The sequence below is a fragment of the Rattus norvegicus genome, chromosome 10 (genome assembly GCF_021556685.1).
Source record: "Rattus norvegicus strain SHRSP/BbbUtx chromosome 10, alternate assembly SHRSP_T2T, whole genome shotgun sequence".
In the NCBI taxonomy this organism is placed as follows: Eukaryota; Metazoa; Chordata; class Mammalia; order Rodentia; family Muridae; genus Rattus; species Rattus norvegicus.
Window position 1 is genome coordinate 26438081 of NC_141543.1, and position 24263 is coordinate 26462343.

Below are 24263 nucleotides of genomic sequence, written 5' to 3' on the forward strand. Positions count from 1 at the left end.
TCACGCACACAGTCCGGGGTGCCAGCTCACCCACAAGTCATTTCACTCAAGAAATTCCATTGAAGGGCTTGCCTCTGATAAGACCCAGGAGGAAAAGTTTATTGATTTATTTATATAACGAGTGCTGCCAGGGCGACTGGCAGTCAGTCACTCATGGCAGCCTGGTTCAAGGGAGCTGTGGCCACTGAGCCACTGGGAAGAAGGACACCGGTGGGGTTGGTTCCTCTGCTAAAACGGGTGGATAAGTCAGTCTACCTACTCAGTAACGGCTTCGCTGGTAAAGCCTGGTATTGGGGTGCTGTGATCTCTCCGAACAAGCTTTCGGAGTAGGCGTGGCATATTTTCCAGTCAAGGAGGAGTTGATGTCATTTGCTAGTGGCAAGAGTGCCAGATTTGACCTGGTGCCCTCTTTATGAAGTGCAGGGAACCGTGGGATGGTAAACTATAGCCATGTATGTGTTTCCCCTAGAGTAACAAAGCATCTACTCGGAGAGCTATGTCTATTTCTTTTGCTATGTTTATTTACTAGGGTCCCCTTCTCTTTGGTCTCCCTTTCTCTCAGAACTCAAAACGGAATTGGTTTGCATTTGCAAACCATTCCTGAAGTGCACAGAGGAACGCTCGCTGGGGAGCTTGATAAAGCCTCAGCCATCGAGGCAGGGTGGGAAGGTTATTTAGATCATCTCGTTGGAGCAGACGCCTGACGCCTGGATCTTGACATCTTATCCCTCCAAGTCGGTTTGCCAGTCGTCGGCGAATCCCAGGGATACCGATCCAGGGACAGGAGAAGACAAGGTGTTGGGTGGGGGTGGGGGTGGGGTGGGGGTAGGGCAGAGACTGCCACCAAAAGGGGTGGGACAACAGCAGGCAGCCGACTGGGGAAATTCAGCAGCTGCTGCTGGCCTGGTGTCCCTGCTGCCAGCCAGTGATGAATGGAGAGCTAAGAAAAAAGAAAAAGCCAACAAAGGTGTCCCTAATCTTGACGCAGCTTCATTTCCCCCCCTCCCCGGCTGACCATTGAGCGAGAATTTAAGCCCCGTCCCTTTTCTTTGGCAGACATTTGAAACTGAAAGATCCCGTTTCTTCCCAACTGGGAGATGTCACGGGTAGAAGCATCTAGGAGTCACTGGGGGGTGGGGGGGGCGAACACGTGACCCCACACACTTGTCCTTTCTTTTCCTTCCCCCCCACTCTCTCAACCCCATCTACTCGTCCCAGACCAGCATTTTTATAGAATGCTCTCCTCGCCCAACCACACTGAATGCCTATCCTGTCCTCCTAACCCCACTATTGTTGGTAAGAGGTTTCCTCCCTAGGAGCCAGAAGCTTAAATGGCATCTATATGGAGGTTAATTGGTTTAAAAAAAATCATAGTTTTTCTCACCCACCACCATATTCTGAAACAGGGGTTCAAGACCTGGAGAGGCACGGCGTGGTCTCCCCATGCATGGCCTTCAGATGTGGATTCCGCACAGGTCCAGCTCTCCAGGAAGAGGTGCTCCCTCATCAAAGAGCCATTTGCTAGTGACAAATGCTGCTCAAGCCAGTTCTTTAAGTGAAGTTGATTCCATTTATCTGGACCCCTGGCTGGGTAAGGGGGAGAAGCTGAGAAAGTGCCCCGTGTTTTCAGCGAGCTCTTGAGGCTACACGGACAGCCACCAGCCACTAAGTTAGCATTCCCCGAAGATGCTGTCAATCCTGGCCATGGAGTCTCCCCTGAGGCAACGCGCTGGCCACCTCTTGCTCTCACATGGTTAAGCCTGTCTCTTCCTCTGTGCACCTGCACTTGACATGCCAGTCTTCCTGGTAACTAAGGCAACTTGATTCTCTCTCTTCAAAAGGGCAGTGTTTCTCTCTCGGCTACCTGGGACCCTAGGGAATTGGAAAATCAGGTCAGTTTGGCTAAGCCCTCTCCTACGAGGGGGAGGGATAAGGACAGAGAGGAGCTGCCTCCTCTGTTACTCTTTCCCTGACTGGCAGATGCGCCCAAGCCACTTGGAAATGACCGTGACCTCACCGCACAACTTTGCATCTTTCAGAGTCTGCCTCCTTCCCTGGGCTCTCACCCTCTTGGCTTCTGCGCCCAGAAGGTGGAACAGATTCTAAGCCATCTCCTAAGTTGCCACAAAGAGGGAGGCGGGCACCACTGGCTTCTCCAGTCAAGGGACTTTAGTGGCATCTTCTCTCAGATCAATGTCAGATTTGCTCATTCTGCGTACTCAGTAACTCCAGCCTAACTTGTCGAAGAAGGGCTCGTCGTGGGACTGACATAGATCAAGCCGGAGCAGGCTACTGCTAGAATGATAGGGTATTGATTGAGAGGTCCGCTTTGCTGGCTATTAATTTTAACAGTTACCAAACAGACCTCCCCACCACCCCCAACACACACCATCCCAGAGGTGAGGACCGAACCCAGGGCCTTGTGCTTGCTAGGCAAGTGCTCTACCATTGAGCTAAATCCCCAACCCCAGAGTATTAGTTTTGACTTAACCGTTCTAAGTTTCCCCATCTGAAGACAGAATGGTGATACTACTGACTTCATACAGCTGTGGGAAGGACTAAATGAGACCCTGTCACAAACGCGGAACCCACAGAGCAGCCCGGAGATAAAATTCAGCACACAGTATCATTTATTACTGCTTCATACCTTGGTGGGCTTCCAATCCTCGTTGGGTTTCTTCTTGTGTACCTCAAGTAGCGTTTTACAACCTATTTCTTACAATTGACATAAGACGTCCCCTGGCATAGTAGGCGTTCGTGGAATAGGGATGTCATGGTATTACATAGCCTCAAATGCATTATTCTTTCACCTTAGCTTCCTGGGTGCTGGGATTACAAGGGCATTCCGTCATGTCTGGCCATGCTGAAGCTTGGACACCGATAGAAAAGCTCTCAAAGGACTGGTGCACAGGTATTAGTGTTACAAGTGTATGTGTATGGGACATTAGAAGTATAAGCATGGGGGCTGGGGATTTAGCTCAGTGGTAGAGCACTTACCTAGGAAGCGCAAGGCCCTGGGTTCGGTCCCCAGCTCCGAAAAAAAGAACCAAAAAAAAAAAAAAGTATAAGCATGAAACACACAGCTTTGGGCAAACCCCCCCACCAGCAGGCCTGTGACACTCCCACCTAAGCAAGTACGTCACAGTGTAAAGTTGGAACGTGACAACAGCCGAATGTCCCTAAATCCATTTGAACCAATAAAAAAGAGTAATTCTTATTCGAACACTAACCTTTCACTCTTCCGTGTATCACACGTTTCTAAGACGCTGCACACAAACGGCTTGACACGGATGAGACTTGCTTGTCTAGCACAGCCAAAAATGATGATGAACGGTTTACCAAATCGTTATAGCTCAGGAGACCCTCCCTGGAGCTGGTATTTAGGGAAAAGTTTCCATAAGAGAAAAAGGAGCAACGTCCTTTACTCAAGGCTGAAATTGATTTCCTGTGTGACCTTAGCTAAGTCACTTGTCTGGGTTTCATCAGTGAAATCAGAAGCCCGGATTACATCATCAGAAAGGCCCATCCCAACTGCATAGCTGGGTGGAGAGCCAGCCTCTGGCTGATTTAGGAATCTCACAGGTACTTTTCCTAGTAAAAGCTGAAGAAGTGACCTTTTCCAGTGCCTCCAGAATGCCAGGCCTCTATGCTGACCAGTCACCCTGCCTGCTTCTGCTTCTTCAGATCACACAGCCTCCTTTGGTGGTTTGTGTAAATCCCCATGCAAAAAACAAACAAACAAACAAAAAACCAAAAACCCATAAGACAAAAACCAAATAGGCAAAACTAAAGTGCAGAGAGGATACGGGCATTTTGCAAGGCATTAGAGGCCAAGTGACAGACCCAAGATTCCAGGATCAAAACACCCCACCACCCCACCCCCGTTTCCATTAACCATACTTGCCACCGGGTGGACCATGGCCACAGGTAAGTGAAACTTTTCCTGGCTCAGTTCCATTTCCCAAGACCAAACTCCTGCTGCAGTGAAGCAGAGGTCCTGAGTCAGCAAGCCAGTGTGGGCTGGAAGCTGAAATGTGAGCTCTACCCCAACACCACTACACCCATCAATCAATCAGTCAATCGATCAATCAACCAACAAACAAACAAACAGGAGGGGCTAGAGAGGTAAATCCGAGGTCTAGAGCACTGGTTGTTCTTCCAGAGGACCTGGGTTCAATTCCCATCACCCTACATGACAGCTCATAACTTCTATAACTGAAGTTCCAAGGGAACCAGCACCCTCACACAGACATACACCGAAACACCAATGCATATTAAAAATAAATAAATGCAAAAATAAATAGATAGGTAAGTAGATAGATAGATAGATAGATAGATAGATAGATAGATAGATAATAGGAAAAACAGGTTCTGTCTAGATTCTGCCTGCCTAACATTCAGATAGTTTTGCAAACGCTGGGTGACACCAACACCTGAGGCAGTAGTTCAGTGGTAGAGCATTTGCTTAGCAAGCCTGAGGCCCAAGGTTCAGTTCCCAATGCTATTAATAAGTAAATAAAGATGTGTGGAACTAACAACCCATGAAAAACTTTCTCTCAGCTGCCCTCCTGAACATAGTAAACGCTTAACCAGTATCTGTTCTCCACCGAACAGAGGGCTTGGAGAGGGTACAAGCAGTGTGCAGGAGTTCACTCGGCCCAGAAATTATGTGCAGAAGACCTCGTTTGCACGTGGGGAACAGTCATGTCCTTCCACTGGACTAGCGGGGTCTAGGTGAAGGCCCTTCAACTACCGTAGACTCACACTCCTACAACCAAAATTATCTGTCAGTAGGGTTGATAAACATTGGCTGTTTGATGTTGTTGGGGAGACAACTGGGTCCTGAGCTACTGGACTTGTGACTGGACACCCCTCCCCCCCCAAAAAATGTTCAGAGTTCCCAGGGAGTCCTGAAAGGTCTGAACACAAAGCCAGGGAGCAGGCTTCAGGAATCTTCTCTGAAGAGTCCCACAGTCTTCCTCTGTGAACAATTGGTGCGTTTGTTTTTACATACCGAGAAACCGAACACAGCAGGAGGCTGGTCCTTTGCTGACAGCTTCTAGAAGCACCTACGTTCAGATGCAAAAGGCACCGGGCTCTAAGGGGGTGTGTTCAGGTACGACCTGCAGCACCTGGTTCTCTAGGGACCTGTCCCTCCTGAGCGGCCTTGACGTGGGTAAAGCTTGGAGCAGCCTTGACATGGGTAAAGCCTGGACGCTACTGCAGCCTTTGGCCCAGTGGGCAGGGTCCAAGCTGCCCACTGGACCCTCTCCCGTTGTTGGGACAACGGTCCTCAGGAATTCCAGCCTCCCGGTCTTCGCTGGGTGAAAAGGGGAGAAAGTTGGCAAAGCTGGCTGCTTGGCTGCTCTTCCACCCCCCTGGTGAAAGGGGGAGCTGAAAACTGGATTCTCTACCCCCAGCAGCTCCATGGACAGCACACAAAACAGCTTAGTCCCAGAGGGCAGAATGTGCCAAGACATTCTTTAGGGCTGGTAACCGGAGACACTATTTTGTCCTTGGTGGCTGAGAAATCCCTTTTCCAACTGAAGGACCATTTGACTAACTTCTTTGAAACTCAGGGGAATGGGTGGGCATGGCTGTGGTGTAGGCTCAGATACACATACTCTTAAGGAGTGCGATTTTCTTAAATATGTTTTTTTTTCTCTCTCCATTTGTTTGTTTCCCACCGTTAACTAGTTACAGAGATGCAACTAACTACTCTGGGAGAATTTACCTCTCCTCCCTAACCCCTCGCATAACCCCTAAAGCTCTTTTAAGTTTTGTTAAAATGCCCTAGGCTTATGCCCCTGAGCAACCCCAATCATAACTCCTTCTCTCTCATAATTAGCTGGGGTACGGAGAGACAGGAAGGTTGAAATGACGGCGCTAGGAGCCTCATGGAGAACACTTATTCAACTGTTTCCGTCACCTACAAAAGAGCACTCAAACCTCAGAGCAATGAGTCCATGCCCACATAGGCAGTGTTAAAAGGCACAACCTCCTAGCCAGGTAGACAAGGTATTCCAAAGATGGGGAAGCAAACAGGCCCTGAGTAGCTGTGCCCCAAAACTCTCAAAGCTGGCTACAGAGCGATCCCCAGCCCTGACCCCTATGCTCAGGGGCTTCATAGAAACCCAGTCCAAGTGGTATGAAGAGGTAGCACAAAATAAAGAACTTCGAACAGCCCCGTCGAGCAATGCTATGGCTGTGACTTCTCACCAAGGCCATCTGCCTAAACACGGAGGTTGCTTGCTTCTTGGCCTAGTGCAGGTGGCGATTCACAATAAGTAGTCTGGTCAACGTAGAATTGCATCTTTTTAAAGATCCTTTTCTGTTGATGGCAATAGATATTGTTGAACACATTTATTAATGAGTTGGTGTAAAGGCAAGTATTAAGCAATAGTTCAGGGAGATGTACCAGAAAGTCACAAATGTGGCCCACAACTCCCGCAACCTGGCTCATTATCCTCTAGTTAGATCGGTTCTTGGGAAGCTACCTATTTGCCCTCTTCCAAGGGCAATAGTTGGCTGGTTTTTTTTTTTTTTTTGAGAAGTATTCTGTGCTGTATCATTCCCTCAGCAGATGCATGGTCGTCATCAAGGTTGGCAAAGCAGTACTCACCCAGGAACACACCACCCTACTGCTAGCAGCACACTGGCCTCAGCCGCAGGGACTTAGGTTGTAGGACACATAAACTTAAGTTGTTTGTTCTAAAGAGTAACAAGTTGCCAACACAGTTACAGACACCCCCCTCCCCGGGGGGGGGGGGGTCCTTGCTCTGAGAGGCCGGAAGACAGAGACCGGAAGAACAGAGAGAATTAGAGGTTGAAAGGTAGAGTGTAAGGACAACGTAGTTGGCAAACACTAGGAGCAAATCAAATCCCTGGGTTTCAGATTTTTCTCTTAAGTTTAAAAACGGGAACATTAAGTTGGGTAAAATGGCAGGCACTCGCTTTTAATCCCAACCCTCTGGAGGCAGAGGCAGGCAGATCTCCAGGGCAGCCAAGGCTACCCAGTAAGATCTTATCTCAAAGATCCAAAGTAAATAAGCAATAAACAAACAAACAAGGTGGGGAATGGAGTTGAGAGTTGGTGAGATGGATGGGTCAGTGGGTTAAGCCATTTGCCACTGACCTTGACCCCTGAGTCAAGCTATAAAGCGAAAGGAGCAAACGGACTCTTACAAGTTGTCCACTGACCTCCACACGCATTCGCACTATTAACCTGCATACACACCGTTATTAAACACACACACACACACACACAGAAAGAGAGGGGAAGAGGTGGGGTGAGGCACGTGGGAAGGAATTGGGCTTGCGGTTTTTTTTTTTTTTATAAACTTTCCAACTTTTTTTTTTTTTTTTTTTTGAGACAGTGTCTCACTATGTCGCCCTGGCTGGCCTGTCTTTCTATCTCCTGAGTTCCCGTTGTTACTCCTTCCTGTCCAAGCTCACCATTAGTCGGACACAAAAGGGAAACTGAGGTCAAAAGATTAAAAGCAGCCTGCCTAACACTCCGTAGTATTAAACTGTTCATTTCCAAATTGCATGAAGACTAGTGCTGAGCAAAGAGTAGGATCTCAAGAAATGATTGACGAATGAATGGACGAATGAATGAATGAACTCAAGAGAAAGTGAACTCGTTGCGTTCTGCTCCCGCCCCCTTCCCCCCTCATTCACCCTCATCTTGATACACACCCCATTCTGGACTTCTCAGATCCCCTCATCTGAACCCCATAAGATGAAAGGTCTAACAAAATCACCCCGGGTGGCTTCACCCGCACCAAACCCCCAAGGTCACAGACCAGGTGAAAATCCAGCATTTCTAGGACACTTTGACCACACACCTTCTCAGCAAAGGACCACTCCCCTCTTCCCAGGGCAGATGTGGGCCGGGTGTGAGTAGCTGCAAGTGGGAAGGAAGTCTGGGATGGTAAGACTCTACCAGCCTCAGCAAGAGCTAGAGCCACACGCACCCAGCGAGGTGCCCACCAAGGTCAGGATTGTTGAGGAGCCTCTGGCCCCAGAAGGAAGAAAGCGAGAAGAGGAGGCTAGAGGCCTCTCACCTCTATCTGCATCCTAACAGCTTCCAACTTGCTGTGAGATTCCTGGAGAACCAGTCTCCCTCTTTTGCCCTCCCCCGCGCTCCCTCCTTCCCCTCCCACCTCCGGCTTCCCCAGACTTGCTCCGAAGCTTTTCTCGGCAGCCAACGAAGCACCTGTCAAAAAGCAGCTTTCTCTTCGCCAAACAGAATGTCCTTCCTCCAGTAGTCTCCCAGCGACCGGTGGGCTCCCTACCACCCCTCCATGCCAGAACCACCCCCTGGCAGCCAAGGAAGTCCCCAAGGGAGATTCCCTTCACCTCGTTTGGTCTTTGCCTTCACCCTGGCCAGACCTCGCATTCTAAAGGGGTCGGGAACCCTGCTAGAGCTTAAGGTCAAAACTCTGGGCAGGTGCCACCAGGGCCTAAGTCCTCCACCTGGGGCTGGCGGCGGGCGGTCCGCTTGGCGTCCGCCCCTCTCTGCAGCTCTTAGGGCAAGAGTACAGCTCGAGGAGGGGTGAGGGTGAGGAGAGGGGGCAAACTAAGACCTGGTAAGAGACACGCAGAGTTCCCCCTGCACACCAAGGGCAGGTGCGGCCCAGGCGCGGTGCCGGGTCCGGATCGGAGCACTCCGGGTCCTACCTGTCCCGCGGGTCGATCCAGCTGGTGGTGCGGTTCCTGTGATCTATGTAGTAGACCTTGCCGTCGAAGTCGCGCGCCTCCTCCCAGCCCTCCGGCAGGGGCAACTCCGGCCGGGGCATCTTCCCGAGCCTGGCCCGCGCTCCCCCATGCAGCTCGCGGCCGCCACGGGGCTCAGCGGCTCAGGCCGGCCGCTTTGGGTCCAGGCGGCCGCCGAGGCAGCATGATCGGGGGGTGGCGCCCGCGGATCGGGGGCCCTAACGGGGGCCGGCCGGAGTGGCGCCTCTGTCCATGCGGCCCTGCGGCCCCAGCCCCGCGCCGCCCGCCTCTCACGCTGCCATGTGCGCCCGCCGCGGCGCCCAGCCGGCCCGAGTACGCGGCCAGCCAGCCGGGAGAGCGGCCCGAGCCGCCGCCTGCCTGCCCCAGCCGCCCCGCGCTGCGCTCCACGCCGCCGCTGCCTCTCGCAGCCACTGCCGGCGCCCCGTTGCGCGCCCCGAGACTTCTGCCTCCGCCAGGTGTGGCTCCGGCGGTGCAGGTAACTGCGCTGCCCCGGAAACGGGAGGCGGAGCGCCGGGCTCCGGGGTTCCCGGGTCTCCTCCCCGCGCCCAGCGCGGCGAGGGCGGGTCCTAGAGCCCGAGACGCGCCCCCTCGTGGGACAGTCCCAATCGCCGACGACCCCTGCTCTGCCCCAGGAGGCTAGACTCTCTCTACACCGAATGTCCAGGCTCTTGGTGCATGTGGCCCCAAATCTTGACACACCCTGTTTTCTGTGAGATAGACTCAGGAGTCAGGCAAGAAGTGGTTAAGTGAAAACATTCTTGCAAATCGGCGAACATAAGTTTTCCAGGATCTCTCGTCCCTTCCCCCAGCACTCACACCATCTGTCTCCCTCCTATTCAATTCTCCCCGTGTTGTTTCAACCCTCCCCTCCGTAATTTGCAAATGTGGCTGGCTTTCCTTGGGGTCCCTAAAATTAGGAATGCAATGGATCTGCTTCCCTAAGAGGACTTCCAGCGGGTGGCAAGGGAGGAGAAGGAAGGACATATTTTGCCAGTCATAGTGAAGTGCACCTGCCTATCAGCTACTCAAGAGGCTGAGGAAGAAAGATTGCTTAAATCTAAAAGTTCCAGGCCACGTCAAAATAGCAAACACAGGGGATAAATAAATTAATAGTAAGGAAGAAGGAAAGAAAGAAAGAAAGAAAGAAGGAAAGAAAGAAAGAAAAGAAAAAAGGAAGAAAGAAAGAAAGGAAAAAAGAAGAAAAAGAAAAAGCAAACCAAAAAACAAGAATGTAAGTAAATGCCTCGAGACACTAACAATACTGAATCAAGGGGGAAAAGAAGATGGTGTCATCCAGCCAAGAATCCTCTGGCTTTGCCCTCTGCCTGTTCACTCTTAGGTCTGGTGTTTCCCCAGTGCAAATTTAACTATGCCTGAGGCAGGAAGCTGGACTAGAAGAATGAAGTCCAGTGCCTTGTCAGAATCTCTTCATTTGGGGAGTAACCAGTCAACTCCCTGTACTGTGTGGGAATCCCCTGTTTGGGCTTCAGCTCCTTTTGCTAGACAAGGCGTTTTAGGGTGGGCTCCCCAAGTCTTAATGCCCTGGGGACATCGGGGGTGAGTATAGTTCTTCCTCCAGTCCATCAATATTAGCTTCAAAGCCAGGGATCTCAGATCCTAGGGAGCTCCTCACCACCCAAGAGTGGGAGGGTTCTCTCTTCCTCTAGACTTCCTCTGATGGGTCAAAGCCTTCACATCCCCTTCCTGTGCTGTCAGGGATCAAACCCCAGGTGTCACACTTGCCAAGTGAGTGTCCTCAATTGTTTTGAGTTTTTGCCTTGGGCAACCATCAATCCTTCATTGTATCTACATCTGGGTTCCGAATATTTTTTAGATTCTTGCTATGCAGGCTAGGGTGGCCTCAAGCTCAACATCCTCCCGCCTCTCCCTCTGAGAAGAATATAGTAACGTAAGAGTCCCTCCAACTGATTGGGAAAAGCCAAACGAAGTGAGAAAAATAAGGGCTTAAGCCATCACCAACTGAACTAGTTTCTGCTAAAAACAAACAAATAACCCATGTCTTTTTCTTCCTGAAAAGTATGTTTGGCTGCTTATGACACGTCCAGTTAGTGTGTGTGTGTGTGTGTGTGTGTGTGTGTGTGTGTGTGTACCTTATTTTCCAAGCTTTTTGGGTGAGTGTGTTACCCCTGGCATTTTCCAGTGTCTTGTTCCTTTATACCTTTAGACTATGCCTTGGAAGAGAAATCCATTCCTTAAAGCTTAGGCCTTAGGATCCCAGGTTATCTCCCAGAAGCCGAAAGCAGGGTGATGTAATCTACAGATGGTGGCCTGCCCCCCTGCAATGCCTGGTGAATCATCTCCAGGCATTCAGAGGCCCCGGGCAAGCATGCCAAAGGTAAAACCTGCTGAGCCTTGTGATAGGTTGAATTGGTTGTTATTCTACAGGTGACTGGACCACAGGAATCCAAGCTGAAGGCAAGCAGCCTCCCGGCCTTCCTCTTAGGGCTCTCTGGCTTACAAAATGAGAGTGCGGATATCGTCAGGGTTGATCGAGCAGAGACTACCAACCACACCAAGTCTGCATTTGCACTCAAGGTTAGGTAGCTTGCTGGAGGTAACGCCACAGGTGGCCATGGTCTTTTTTTTTTTTTTTTTTTTGGTTCTTTCCCCCCCCCCCCCCCCCCCGGAGCTGGGGACCGAACCCAGGGCCTTGCGCTTCCTAGGTAAGCGCTCTACCACTGAGCTAAATCCCCAGCCCCATCCATGGTCTTAAAGTCAGTGTGCACTGCAACAACAAAGAAAGGCCACTTTCCACACCTGTCTTAAGAGATGGGGCAATATTTCATGAGAATGAGGAGGAGAAATTGAATGGCGGGGTGGGGGATGGTGCTGTGGTGGTGGGGGGATGCTCACCAGGTAAGAGCATGTACCACTTTCTAATAGAACGTGGATTCCACTTCCCAGCCCCCACATCTGGCAGCTCGTAACTGCCTATATCTCTTGCTCCAGGGGATCTGACACCTCTGGCCTGAAGGTACCGGCGATCCCATGTTCATAGACACGCAATAAAAAAAGGCAATAAAGTAAACGTTCAGGGGATGGAGAGACGGAGGCAGAGAGAGATAAGGAGGGGAAACAGCTGTCTCAGAAGTGGTTTCTGGCTGGCATCTGCATGCTCTAAGGGGCTGGAGGCTTGGAGAACCTCTCCTGAGATTTGTCCTCCCACTCCATGACTGTCCCTCCCTACCTCATGCTATCCAACCCACGTGTCCTGGAGAACACACAACTGTTATGTTCTGTGACCGAGCCAATAACGTCCCCTTTCTTCAGTCATGCATTACTTGAGGTTCATAATCGTGCCCTGGATTTGGTGAGTTCAAGGATGAGGAAATACATTCAGAGCCAGAGAGAGAAAGTCTGGGTAGAGGAAACAATGGCAATGGGAGAGTCCAAGCGGAAGACATTTCTAATCTAACTGGGTCCTCGGTGCTTAATACAGTGCTGAGAGACTGCGCCCGGTCTAAGACAGCCTTCTTCTTCTCCAGAGGAGAAACAGTCTCTGTGCCTAGTGAGTCTAAGCCTTCTTCTTATGGGTTCCATTCCATAGAACAGACTGAGACTCAGAAAGGCAAAACTGTCTACTCATAGGGCCCAGGTTCCAAGAGTTGGCTTCCAGAGAGGTTTTTTAGTTTTGTTTGTTTGTTTGTTTCTTAAAAATGAGAACTCACGTACCCCAGAGTGGCCTCAAACTCACTTTGTAAGTGAGGGAGACCCTGAACTTTCGACCCTCCTGCCTCCACCTCCCAAATGCTAGGATTACAGGCCTGTATCATCCCACCTAGTTGTATCCCTCAACTCCTCTATGGCTTCTTGCAGAACACTCTCTCAAATGAGTTCCATCCCCATCTCTCCAGTGAGTTTTCACTCTTGGCTTCCCAACAGAGCCAGAGATCTTGAAAAGAGAAACGTCAGGGTCTCGGTCTGGTTGGAAAAAGTGGAGTAGTGTTCCTAGCATAGGCCACCCTGGAACTCCTGCTTTTATTTGGTCGTGTGTCAGTTCAGGGTGACTGGAGAAAGCCCTGGAAGGGCAGGTGAAGTCAAGACCGTAGCAGAGACTAAGAGAGCTGAGGGATCTGAATTCCGGGCTGAGGTTACACACACCTCCTCCACCACCATAGCTGTCATCAAGACCCACTTTAGGGGTAGAAGGGGCAGAGAGAAAGAGAGCAGGGTTTTAACAAGTGGAGAAGCAGGGTATTTTTCTCTCCGTGGTCCCTGCCTCCCTTCCCAGCTCCCGTTCTTCCTGCTTTTTGTCGTTAATTGGACTGGATTTCTCCCACACCAGTGGCTCTCCTGGAGCCGGCAGGACAGGTTGCATCCATTCTTTTTCCAACTGTCTCATCAAAGAGTCCTCTGGGGCCTGGGAGTTGTTGTGTCTTTCACCGGGGAGGAAATGAATTATGCACTGTAGGAGGCGGAGATGAAATCGCGGTTTCAAGCGGTGGGTGGTGCGCAAGGAGAAAGCAAGCCGGAGAGCAGAGGGCGGGAACTGGCGCACAGAGCGCAGGCGTGCTCTTTTCCACCCCTACCCCGGCAGCTCGAGCGGAGCCCTGGTGGGAAATGGGGGTGGCGCGTGAGCGCAATAACTAGCGGGCTGGCTGTGAGTCCCTAGGGTATTTATAGCACTCCATCGCCATGGTACCCAGAAGCTTAAATTAAACTCTAGCCCAACCGCTAGAGATGCTGGGAGTGGGCTGCTCTTTACCTGTTCACCTTGCAGCTTCTAACCCCGAGTCCTCAGAAATGTAGCTACTTGAAGTTGAGCCAAGCACGTGAATGTTACAAATCTCGCAGCAAGAAGGATGTAGGGGCGTGGTTTAAATCCAGATAACCTGCCTCCACTAGGTGGCTGGGTGGAGTTATCAGGAAACAAACAACAAACCCTATTTGAAAGTTTCCTTCATTTTGGTGGGTGCGTTAAGCTGTGCTACCTCACTGGTTTTTTGAGACAGTCTCTGACTGTCCTAGAACTCGTTGTGCCAATGGCTCTGCCTTCCAGGTGCTGAGATTAATAAAAGTGTGGGCCATTAATTGTTCCTGGGATCTAGAAGCACCTGGGAAGACAGTCTTAACGAGGAGTCCTCTAGATGAGGTTGGCCTGTGGGATTGTCTTTGAGGGGTGCTCTTGATCATCTTAGCTGAAGTGGGAAAGCCTGCCTGTTGTGGGCTGTAGGATTCCTGGGGCTGAGTCTTGAAGTAGGTAAGCTTAGAGAGCGAGCTCACCACTAACGAATAGGAGTGCTTTGATTTCCCTTGGTGCTTAATTGTGATTAGCTTTGGCTTCCCCACAGTGATGGACCGTCATTTGGACTTTTAAGCAGAAAAATAAGTCCTTTCCCTCCTTACATTTTTTTTGGGGGGTCAGGGCTTTTTTTTTATCATAAGAGCAGTAATGAAACTAGAACAAAGAGCTTGGCTCAGCCCTGAGACGTGAAGTTCTTTTAAGGGCAGGTATCATGGTTTAGATAGAAAGTGTTCCTGCCAGGTGTGACGGCACACACCTTCAATCCAAACATTTAGCAGGCAGAAGCTGGTGGATGCTTGTGAGTTCATGGGTAGTCTGGTCTACGTAGTGAGTGCCAGGTTAGCCAGAGTCACCCAGTCTCAAGGGTAAATAAATAAGGCATCCCCCCAAAGGTTTGGTCCAGACCTGGGGGTGCTACCAAAGACAGGGGGAGCAAGATGGTGGTAAATTCATCAATGCGCTCATTCATTGATGGATTCGTTCTAAACTGACTTAGAGAAAGTGGGTCACAGTGGGAGGTGGGGCTTCCAAGGGTATATCTTGTTTCAGCCCCCCTTTTTTTTTCTTCCTTCCTTCCTTCCTTCATCCCTTCCTTCCTTCCTTCCTTATGCCGTGTTTCTGCCTCTGCACAGACCTAAGAGTATTGGAGGCAGATACTGAACTGTCTGAACCCACGAGCCAAAATAAATCTTTTCTCAGGCATTTTTTTTAAAGATTTATTTATTTAATGTATATGAGGACACTGTAGCTGTCTTTAGACATACCAGAAGAGGGCATCAGAGCTCATTACAGATGGTTGTGAGCCACCATGTGATTGCTGGGATTTCAACTCAGAACCTCTAGAAGAACAGTCAGTACTCTTAACCGCTGAGCCATCTCTCCAGCCCCCTTTTCTCAGGTATTTTATCATAACAAGAAGCAGTTGAACACATTAGGTCTCCTGGCTTCTTTGGTGCTATGACTTCACTCTATGACCTTTTTTGTTTGCTTCCTGTGCACCAGACAAGATGTTGTGACACGTGACTGGTCTCTAGGCTGGTCTTGTGGAGCTCCCAGCTTAATGGGGGTAAGACGCATAATAAAGTCCGTAAGCAGCTGTAAACTGTTATGAAGGAAGCAGAGGGTTCTGAAGGCTTGTGCAGGGTAGGGACTGGCTGGAAATGGACATTAGACAGGACAGGAGAGGGAGGATCTGCTAAAGAGGTGACACTGAGGCAGAGACCAGCAAGGTAAAAGCCCAAGAGTGTACATCTAGAGCAGTGGTCCTCAGCCTTCCTAAAGCTATGGCCCTTTAATATGGCTCCTCATGTCTCCTCATGTCGCGGTGACCCCAGTATAAATTTATTTTCATTGCTACTTCGTAATGGTAATCTCGATACGGTGATAGATCAGTTATAAAGCGAATACCTGTGCTTTCCAATGGTCTTAGGCGAAAAAGTTGTTTGACCCCTCCAAAGGGGTCATGACCCCACAGATTGAGAAACCCCTGTTCTAGACTGAGGGAACAGGAGTGCCGAGGAGCCAAAGATATAGTGTGACCACCATGTCAAAAGACCCCTTTCGTGCACCACTCTGGAAGTCATTGCTGGGTGCTCTCCGTGAGAAGTGGGTTCTCTCATGGCTCAAGGCTGACTCCAAGCACATGGCTTCCTATGCAGTTGTCTCTACCCTCACTCTGACAATCGGAGTTCGCTCCCAGCCTCAGGTCAGCTGCTGTGACCTCAAAGATCCGAGGTAACCTCGGAATCCTGTGAACTTTGCTTATTCTGACTTTCAGTTTTCAAAGACGTGGTCATACGCCTTGGCGTAGATTTCTTTCTAGTCCTCTTGTTGTGATTCACTTAGCTTCCTAAAGTTCCAATGTCACGTTTCCCATTTAAGCCGTTATTTGAATCTTAGTGCAGTCCCCACACTCATTTTTTTTTTTTTTAGGATAGAACCGGGGGTTCTCTCCCTCCCTCTCTTCCTCACGGTCCTGGCTGGCCTTGAACTTGTGATCCCTCAAGTGGGATTCTAGGCATGCATCACTACACCCAGTCTCTGTCTGTTGCTCATATTAGGTAATTTCTATGGTTCTGTCTTCAAGTTAATTCTTTCCTCTGTCCTGTCTCCTGTTCCTGGACGAGAGAGCATGGGCTTTCGTTGGTGCCTTGAAGAGAACCACAGATGGTGCAGGTTGGCCCTTTCCAGTGCCTAGCCTGAGGTATGTAAAAGGAAAACTGGGGTTACTGGCCATAGTGTCATTTCTCAGATTGAAAGGTCCTCTAGTCACCCTACCTTCTTCTCAGCACCTTCTAGATTCTTCTCCTTTTTGTTTTACATGTGATGGCTGAAGTTTTTCTTTAAGTAGTAAGAGGTATAGGGGACACATCCGCTCCCACGTCCTTGGAAGCAGGAGGCCACTACTTACTGGGAACCAGTGGAGCTCAGCGTGTCTGGGTTAGAATTCACCCTCCTCTCCCGCCCTACCAGATCATGCTCCTTACAGTCATGTTGGCAGGAAGCATCCACATCCCGCCTAGATGGCTTCCCTGTGTCTAGTCCTCCTCTGTGACCCAATTCCTAGCTCCCGCTCCTTTATCTGATTATTTTAATGACTAAATGATCAACTGAGCCCTCGCAAATCTTTATCCCTCAGTAAACCTCATCTTTTACAATATATACATATATATTGTATATATATACACATATATACATACATACATACATGCATACATACATACATACATGTACATGTTTAACACGGGGTGGTGGCAGCACACACCTTTAATCCCAGAACTCAGAAGGCAGAAGCAGGTGGATCTCTGAGTTCAAGGCCAGCCTGATCTACGAAGCAAGTTCCAGGACAGCCAGGGCTACACAGAGAAACCCTGTCTCAAAAACAAACAAACAAACAAGCAAGCAAACACAAACAACAACACAATCCAAGTGTGTGTGTCTGGCCCTGGTCACCCTTCCCATCATAACTTTATGCCTCCTCCCCTCCCACTGTGAAGTGACTCTGTGCGTCCTTCATGAAGAGAATTCTGCAGCTGACGAGTGGCTTCTTCCTCTGCCACCCAAGGCTACCTATGGAGCTGTTCTAGATTCAAGAAAGTCCCTTCCCACCTTCCTCTCTTGGACCACAAAGCTCAGTGAGGACAAATTTCTCATTTTCTTCAGTTTTGTCTTTCCTTCTTCCCACAGACTGACCTCTGAGGACAGAGTTATGGTTAATTTCCGGTGGAAGGAACCATACCCTGGTCAGGGCCCAGGACCTACTGTCAGTACTTTTTGGCTATTTTTTTTCTGCTTGTAGAAAGCAGATGGTTTTAGTCTGTTGGAATAATTAGAAGCCCATATGCCATTCAAAGAAAAAATTCGCCCATCTGTAGTAAGGAAAGAGGATTATGGAGTTTCCAAGGGTCCTGCGCGAAAGGAGTTGTGTTTTTTCAGTTTGAAGTGTCTTCAACAGCGCTTTCTCTTTCTTTCTAGAACTATGAAAATGTTAGAAAGAAACCAAATGAACATGGGTTATTATTAGTAATAGTATTATTAATTGAAATAAATATTAATAATTAATAATAAATAATTCACTAGGGATCCTGGATTGCTTGACAAACATACATACAGGGACACACATGCACGTGCACACACACACACACACACACACACACACACACACACACACAGGACAAACAGCATTCCAGAGATTATCAGCGAAATTGGGATACAGACGACATCAAGTCCATGTTAAGGATCTAGGGATTTTTCAGTGCTGTGGCAGTTATGCACGAGAACAATTCCTGTACTCAGGAGCTCTCCTGCGACACATCTAGGAGTGCTGTGCTATGTGCGATGTCCCTTCAAATGTCCCAGGAACCACTGGGCCATCTCAGAGGGAAGGTGAGAGTGTCATTGTGGCCGCAGTGTTAACCTCTAGTAAACAGTAACAAAAATCACTGTGTTCAATATTTTATTAAACTCCGGTTCGGTTTCTCAGTGTCTCATGCGAGATATTTCTCCATCAATACCGGCTGGACTACAAAAATAATTACTAGGTCTTCTAAAAATGTGCACTGGACGGCTTAAGACATCCCGTCTATTAACTTTTCATTTGGGGCCTGGAACAAGCTTCCTAAACAACAAACGAACCCAGCAGATAGCTATCACACGATCCTGGCATGCCACCTGGCCCGCGTTCAAAATAGATCTCCCAGAGCTCTTATTTCACAGAGCTTAATATTTTATAGTAAATGCATTGATAAAGGAAAGAAAGGGAGGAAGAAATCTGGCATAGGCCAAGCAAAGCAAATTAATTCTCTGTGGGTGTGACTACAAGTCACAGGTGCTGGCCTGACACTAGGGAGGGTTAGGTCCTCTCCTGTCCACCTTCCTGGACAGAGCCTCATGTGGCCCTGAAAGAGCTCAGCTGTAGGTGACTGGTGTCTATCCCACTATCCAGCGTGAGGGCCAAAACTTCTCTGAAAACTGAAAGTACACGCTTGTCATAAAATTAGGGACTTGTAAGCAGGCAGACTCTTGGAGTTCGCATTATCATCATGACTATATGGGATCCCCAGATTCTGTTAAAGCAGGGGCTTCCTCGAAGAACAGCGCTGGCTCGAACCATGGTGGAATGGCCTGTTGGATCCACTGCCCGGTCATCCTGAACACACTTGATCTCATCTGATCTTAGAAGCAGAACCACTTAGCACACACTCTCCCTGTACCAGGTATGGATCTGGCCCTCCCCATATCCCGAGTTCATTCCAGGCTTTGGCATAAACACCCATACTGCTAAGTATCTGGTGTAACTCTGGGCACGTAGAAGAGTGTACTGGCGGCCGGTGAGATCTTGCTTCTGAGAACTTGGTAAAGTTCTAGATTAATCTAAGCGGATATCTATACGTTGCTATTTGGAGAGTACGAGGAATCCTCCTTAAGTTCTCACACGGACCTCTACCACCTCAGAAGAGAAACCCGTTTCTAGTCAGCAGGCGTTATAACAGGTAATGAGGTCGTCCCAGGGGAAGGCTACGTTCAGTAGAGCAGGTGAGAGTCTAGAGCACCCAGGGAATTGCTTGTGGGAAGCAAATCCCATCTCTCCTTGGTTCCACCTGGCATGGACACAGCCCTTGCTTGAAGAATACACAGCGGAAGTCCTCCCACCATGGGGCCCGGGAACTCCCTTCCTGCAGGTGGTGGGGAAGCTGCCATCTGTGCAGCATCCTCTGGTGAGGAGGGAGTCCGGCTGGCTTCCATTATGGGAGCTTAGTTGCTAGAAGGCTGGCAAAGGGAAGCCAATAAGTTCTTCTGTCTGAGCTCCCAGTTCACCCCTCTAGGACCCATGACAAGGTTGGGTTGAACCACGGGGACCTTGAAGTTAAAAGATAGGTTTCCTGGAGACCGACTTAGCACAACGAATAATGACCCTATCTCCCCAGGGGCCTTCAGTGAACGAATGGATGAGGTTTGTGTGCTCTCAGGTATCAAACTTAGGTGAGCATTAGAAAGCAGAGACTGGGATTTGGCTCTGACACCAGGGCTTCCTCAGATTCATCGACATCACCTCTTCCACTAAAGACAGTTGAGTAAGATTCTTTTCACTCTGTGGTTCTTTTATGGTGCTGTGTGTCTGCAGTCCTATCCACTCAAGATGCTGAGGCAGGAGGATTTCTTGACCCTAGGAACTTCAGGCCAGCCTGAGAAACATACTGAAAGACCCTCTCTCAAAAGTCAACAACTAGGGGTTGGGGATTTAGCTCAGTGGTAGAGCGCTTGCCTAGCAAGTGCAAGGCCCTGGGTTCAGTCCCCAGCTCCAAAAAAAAAGAAAAAAGAAAAAAAATCAACAACTAACCAATCAAATAAACAAATGTGGGCTGTGTTTCTGACTATGCCTTGTGCTTGTCTGGCTCTGTTGCTGTTGTTACTTACTTATGTAAATATTATGTAAATAACATTTACTTAATAATTACATAATGCCATTTAATGTAATTTATCGTGTGTGTGTGTGTGTGTGTGTGTGTGTGTGTGTGTGTGTGTGTTTATACATGCTATGACACATGGGTGGGGGGGTCAGAGAATGACTTCTGAAAATCAATTATTGCCTTCTGCCTTGTGGGTCCCAGGGATCAAATTCAAGCTGTTGGGGGCCAAGAGCTTGGTTAAGAGCACTGACTGCTCTTCCAGAGGTCCTGAGTTCAAGTCCCAGCAACCACAGGATGGCTCACAACCATCTGTAATGGGATCTGATGCCCTCTTCTGGTGTGTCTGAAGAGAATGTCAGACTCACATACATGAAATAAATTTTAAAAAAAAGATGATTCCTTAAAAATAAAATAAATTTATGCTGTCAGGCGTGGTGGCAGGCACCTTCACTCACAAAGCCATCTTACTGGTCCAGATCCTACTTGACTTTGTGGGAGAAAAGGTCTCACTGTTCAGCACAGGTTGGTCTTACAGTCATGATCCTCCTGCCTCAGTCTCCCAAATTATGGGGTCATGTGATCGAATCACCATGCTGAGGGCGGAGAGGGCATCAGAGTCTGTGTGCTCAGATCTCTGTGCAGAGGCTTGCCACCACACAGGTCCTATGTGAAACTAAATCCCGCAAGCAGGTGGCCTTCTTTTGTCTACCTCCCTTGCTGTGTCCTTCAACCGGGGTTGGGGGGGTGGGGTGGGGTGGAGGTGGTGGTGGTGGTGGTGGTGGTGGTGGTGGTGATGGTGGTGGTGGTGATGGTAGTGATGGTGGTGGTGGTGGTGGAGGTGGTGGAGGTGGTGTTGGTGGCGGTGGTGGTGAAGGTGGTGGTGGTGATGGTGATGGAGGAGGAGGTGATGGAGGTGGTGTTGGTGGTGGTGGTGGTGGAGGTGGTGGTGGTGGTGGTGGTGGTGGTGGTGTTAGTTTTGAGCACAAACACCGGCGGTCATGAACTTTGTTATATTTTTTCCACGCTCTCTGCCTCTGGCCTAGTTTGAACTCTCTACAGTACTGCCTACAGGGGCATCTGTTCTCAGACAGTGCCCCAGGCTCCCTGCAGATCCCCAGCAAGTCACAGCCACTCACATGCTCCCAGTGGTGCCTGTAGGAGGAGGAGATTAACGCTTTCTGAACGCCCCTGAAGTAGTTTCCAGCTTTCTTAGCTTCCCCTCTTTTCAAGAATGATGGCTTTCTTCTCCCAAAAGAGATGGACCGTGGGCTCATTTGTGCACAAATTTGTCTCATCTATTAAGAAGAATTCTTAGGAGGGCAAGAGGGAGACAGGGGTCAGGGGTGGGCAGAGAAGACTTGCTGTCTAGTGGATGCTGACTAGGACCTGGAGCCTGGGGAACTCTTCAGAGGCACAGCTCACTGTTCATGGAGGCGGGCACCCAGGTCCTGTGCACCTGCCCTGGCCAGTCAGGACTTCCTCACTGTGAGTGCCCACGTAGGCAGGACCTGACCAGTCCTGTAGGTAATGAGCACCTGGGTTTTGGGTTGGGATCTGTACCTATACTGTAAGGATAGACCATACCATGTCTTGAACGGTCCTACTGTGAGAAGGTAAGACACTCCCCATGTATGGAAGACGTTATCTTGTTCTTCCATTGGGGAATATATACACGAGCGTGGTAGGTACTGTGTACAACGACACGTGGAGGTCAGAGGTCAACCTCACGGTGTCATTTCTCAGGTACTGTCCACCTTGTATCTTTTGAGTCAGGGTCTCTCCATGGTCTGGAATTCTCTGAGTAGGTGAAGCTGGCCAAGCGACTTCAGGGGTCTGTCTGTCTTTGTTTCCCCAGTGCTGAGGTTAAAAAGCACCACCATGCCTGCTTGTTTTTAAAAGTGGGAACTGGAGAATCAATCCTGGGCCCTCATTCTTGCAAATAATAATGTACCTGAAGTAACCTCAGCCCTTCTACAGTTACGTTTTCCCTAGCGATGCCAGACCTTTCTTGACCTTTGAGCATCAAGGTGCCTCATACTTGGGATCAACAGAGAAAGCTTTCACCACGATCATCCTTCCTCTTCTCTTCTTCCCACAAACGGCCTCCATTGCATTTATCCATTCTTGTATCCCCACCTAGCCCTGCCTGTTTGGAAGACTATGCCAGTTTCCATAGCGACGGTTCCATCATCATCGATTTCAAGGCACTCGTGTGATGTCAGCGATGAGTTGCTTATATGCTCTTGTAAGCAGGTGTCAGCAAACCTGAGTGAGGCAGATGTGAGCATTGGCAGGGAATACAGGGCGAGCTTGTGAGCTGTAGGTGGTGTTTATACTGGTCTCTGGGAAGGGCTTGCCTGCCTAGCACCTGGGTTTAGGGCCTGGGCATTGAATGGCTACAACTGTGTCTTTGTCCTGCTTGTCTCAAAGCATTTGTACCACAGGATGGGCCTCTGGATATGAGTTTCCTCTTCCTTCCTTCCTTTCTTCCTTCCTTCCCTCCTTTTTTCTTTTCTTCTTTTTGCTTGTTTGTTTTGGTATTTGGAGACAAGGTCTCCTCTGTGTAACTTTGTCTGTCCCGGAACTTGCTCTGCAGGTAGACCAGCCTGGCCTTGAACTCAGAGATCTGCCTGCTTCTGCCTCCCAAGTGCTGGGATTAAAGGCATGTGCCACCACACCAGACCCCCTGAACCTCATTTCTTGAAGTGCTGGCCCTCAGTTTTTCTGCAGGTTCCCTTCAGGCTAATGGAAGATTTTCAACAGGGGCCTTATAAAGGTGGGACAAAGGGCTGTCCCAGAGGGAGTCAGCATTAGGGGTATGACAGCTGGGCCTGGAAGAGCCTGCTTCAGTGTCCTACAGGGAATTTAGACGGTACTGGAAGATGTGTTTCTTATCCTTAGGCTAAGCAGAACTCATGCTGGGGAGTGCGCCCTCTGGAGGAAGTGCTTTGCTCCTGCATTTGCAGCTTTTGAAACGTCCATGGGCAGTGGTGAGTGTCCCTTCCTCCGCTTTGATAATTAGTAAACCTTGTCTTGAGAGGTATCAGACTTGCTCTAGGTTTGTAGCTAGTGTGTGACCAAACAAAGCACAGACTCATAGAATTGTTTCTAGGGGCTGGAGAGAGAGTTCAGTGGCTAGCAGCACCGGTTGCTTTTCCCAGAGGACTTGGGTTCAATTCCCTGCAATCACATGAAAGCTTACAATCCTTGGATTACTGACCCTAGAGGATCCAATGCCCTTTTCTAGCCTCCATAGGCACTACAGACACACAATGCAGGCAAAATATCCATACACATAAAATAAAAGAAATAAAAAGGGACTGCTCTGTTTTTTTTTTTTTGTTGTTGTTTTGTTTTTGTTTTTGTTTTTCCGGAGCTGGGGACCGAACCCAGGGCCTTGCGCTTCCTAGGCAAGCGCTCTACCACTGAGCTAAATCCCCAACCCCAAAAAGGGACTGGAGAGACGGTTCCACACTTAAAAGCACCTGTCGTGGCTCAGTGGTTAAGAGCACTGACTGCTCTTCCAGAGGTCCCGAGTTCAATTCCCAGCAACCACATGGTGTCTCACAACCATCTGTAATGGGATCTGATGCCCTCTTGTGGTGCGTCTGAAGACAGCTACGGTGTCTTCAGGAATCATGCACACATGTTTAAAAACAGCAAAACAAAAGGACTTGTTGCTCTTGCAGAGGACTTGGGTTCAGTACCCAGCATCCACATGTAGTTCATAGCCATTTATAACTCCAACCAATTCCATGAGATCAAAAGCCCTCTGGCGTGTGTGTGCGCGCGCGCGCACACACACACACACACACACACACACACACTGCACAAACATACATGCAAAACCAAAACCAAACCAAACAAAACAAAAACCCCAACAACAACAACAATAACAATAACAACAAAACACCATTTGCACACGCAAATAGAGACTTTCCCTCCCCGCCAGTCTTGTTTCTGCTCTGCCGCTCCAGGCTCCGCTGTGATCAGTGGAAGAAGAAATCGCAGAGATTGCCGCTGACAATGGCTATGGCATGAGCAGAGCTTGCTTTGCTGGCCAAAATACCCCCTAGCCATACTCTGTCATCGGGCCTCTCCTTCACCAGGATTATCATGGTGGGCCTACGTGGGAGATGAGGCCCAGGCAAAAGGGGTCTCCTGAACCTGAAGTTTGCTCTCAGGCACAGCGTGGCCGCTAACTGGGACACCATAGAGATGATCAGGAACCATGCGTCCTACGGGAACTGTGCATGATTCCTGAGGAGCACCTGGTGCTTCTGACAGAGGCTCCCCTGAACCCCAAGGTAGGTTGATGTCATTAATACAGATGAAGGCAGACAAGATAA

The 24263-nt window shown here is 49.4% G+C and overlaps 1 protein-coding gene and 1 long non-coding RNA gene across 2 annotated transcripts in view; both read right to left on the minus strand.

Annotated features, from left to right (window-relative positions):
* The window catches only part of Wwc1 (WW and C2 domain containing 1), a 151199-nt gene extending 142016 nt beyond the window's left edge, over positions 1-9183 (minus strand). The window contains 1 exon segment of the mRNA NM_001427362.1: positions 8683-9183. Coding sequence (NP_001414291.1) covers positions 8683-8801 — 119 coding nt within the window. The 5' untranslated portion in view covers positions 8802-9183.
* Positions 79-2492, minus strand: LOC148002818 (uncharacterized). Its single transcript, XR_015631520.1, has 3 exons — positions 2067-2492; positions 1418-1872; positions 79-940 (listed from the first exon to the last, which is right to left on the minus strand). It is a non-coding gene; the product is annotated as an uncharacterized LOC148002818 (long non-coding RNA).
* Positions 9184-24263: the final 15080 nt, after the last annotated feature.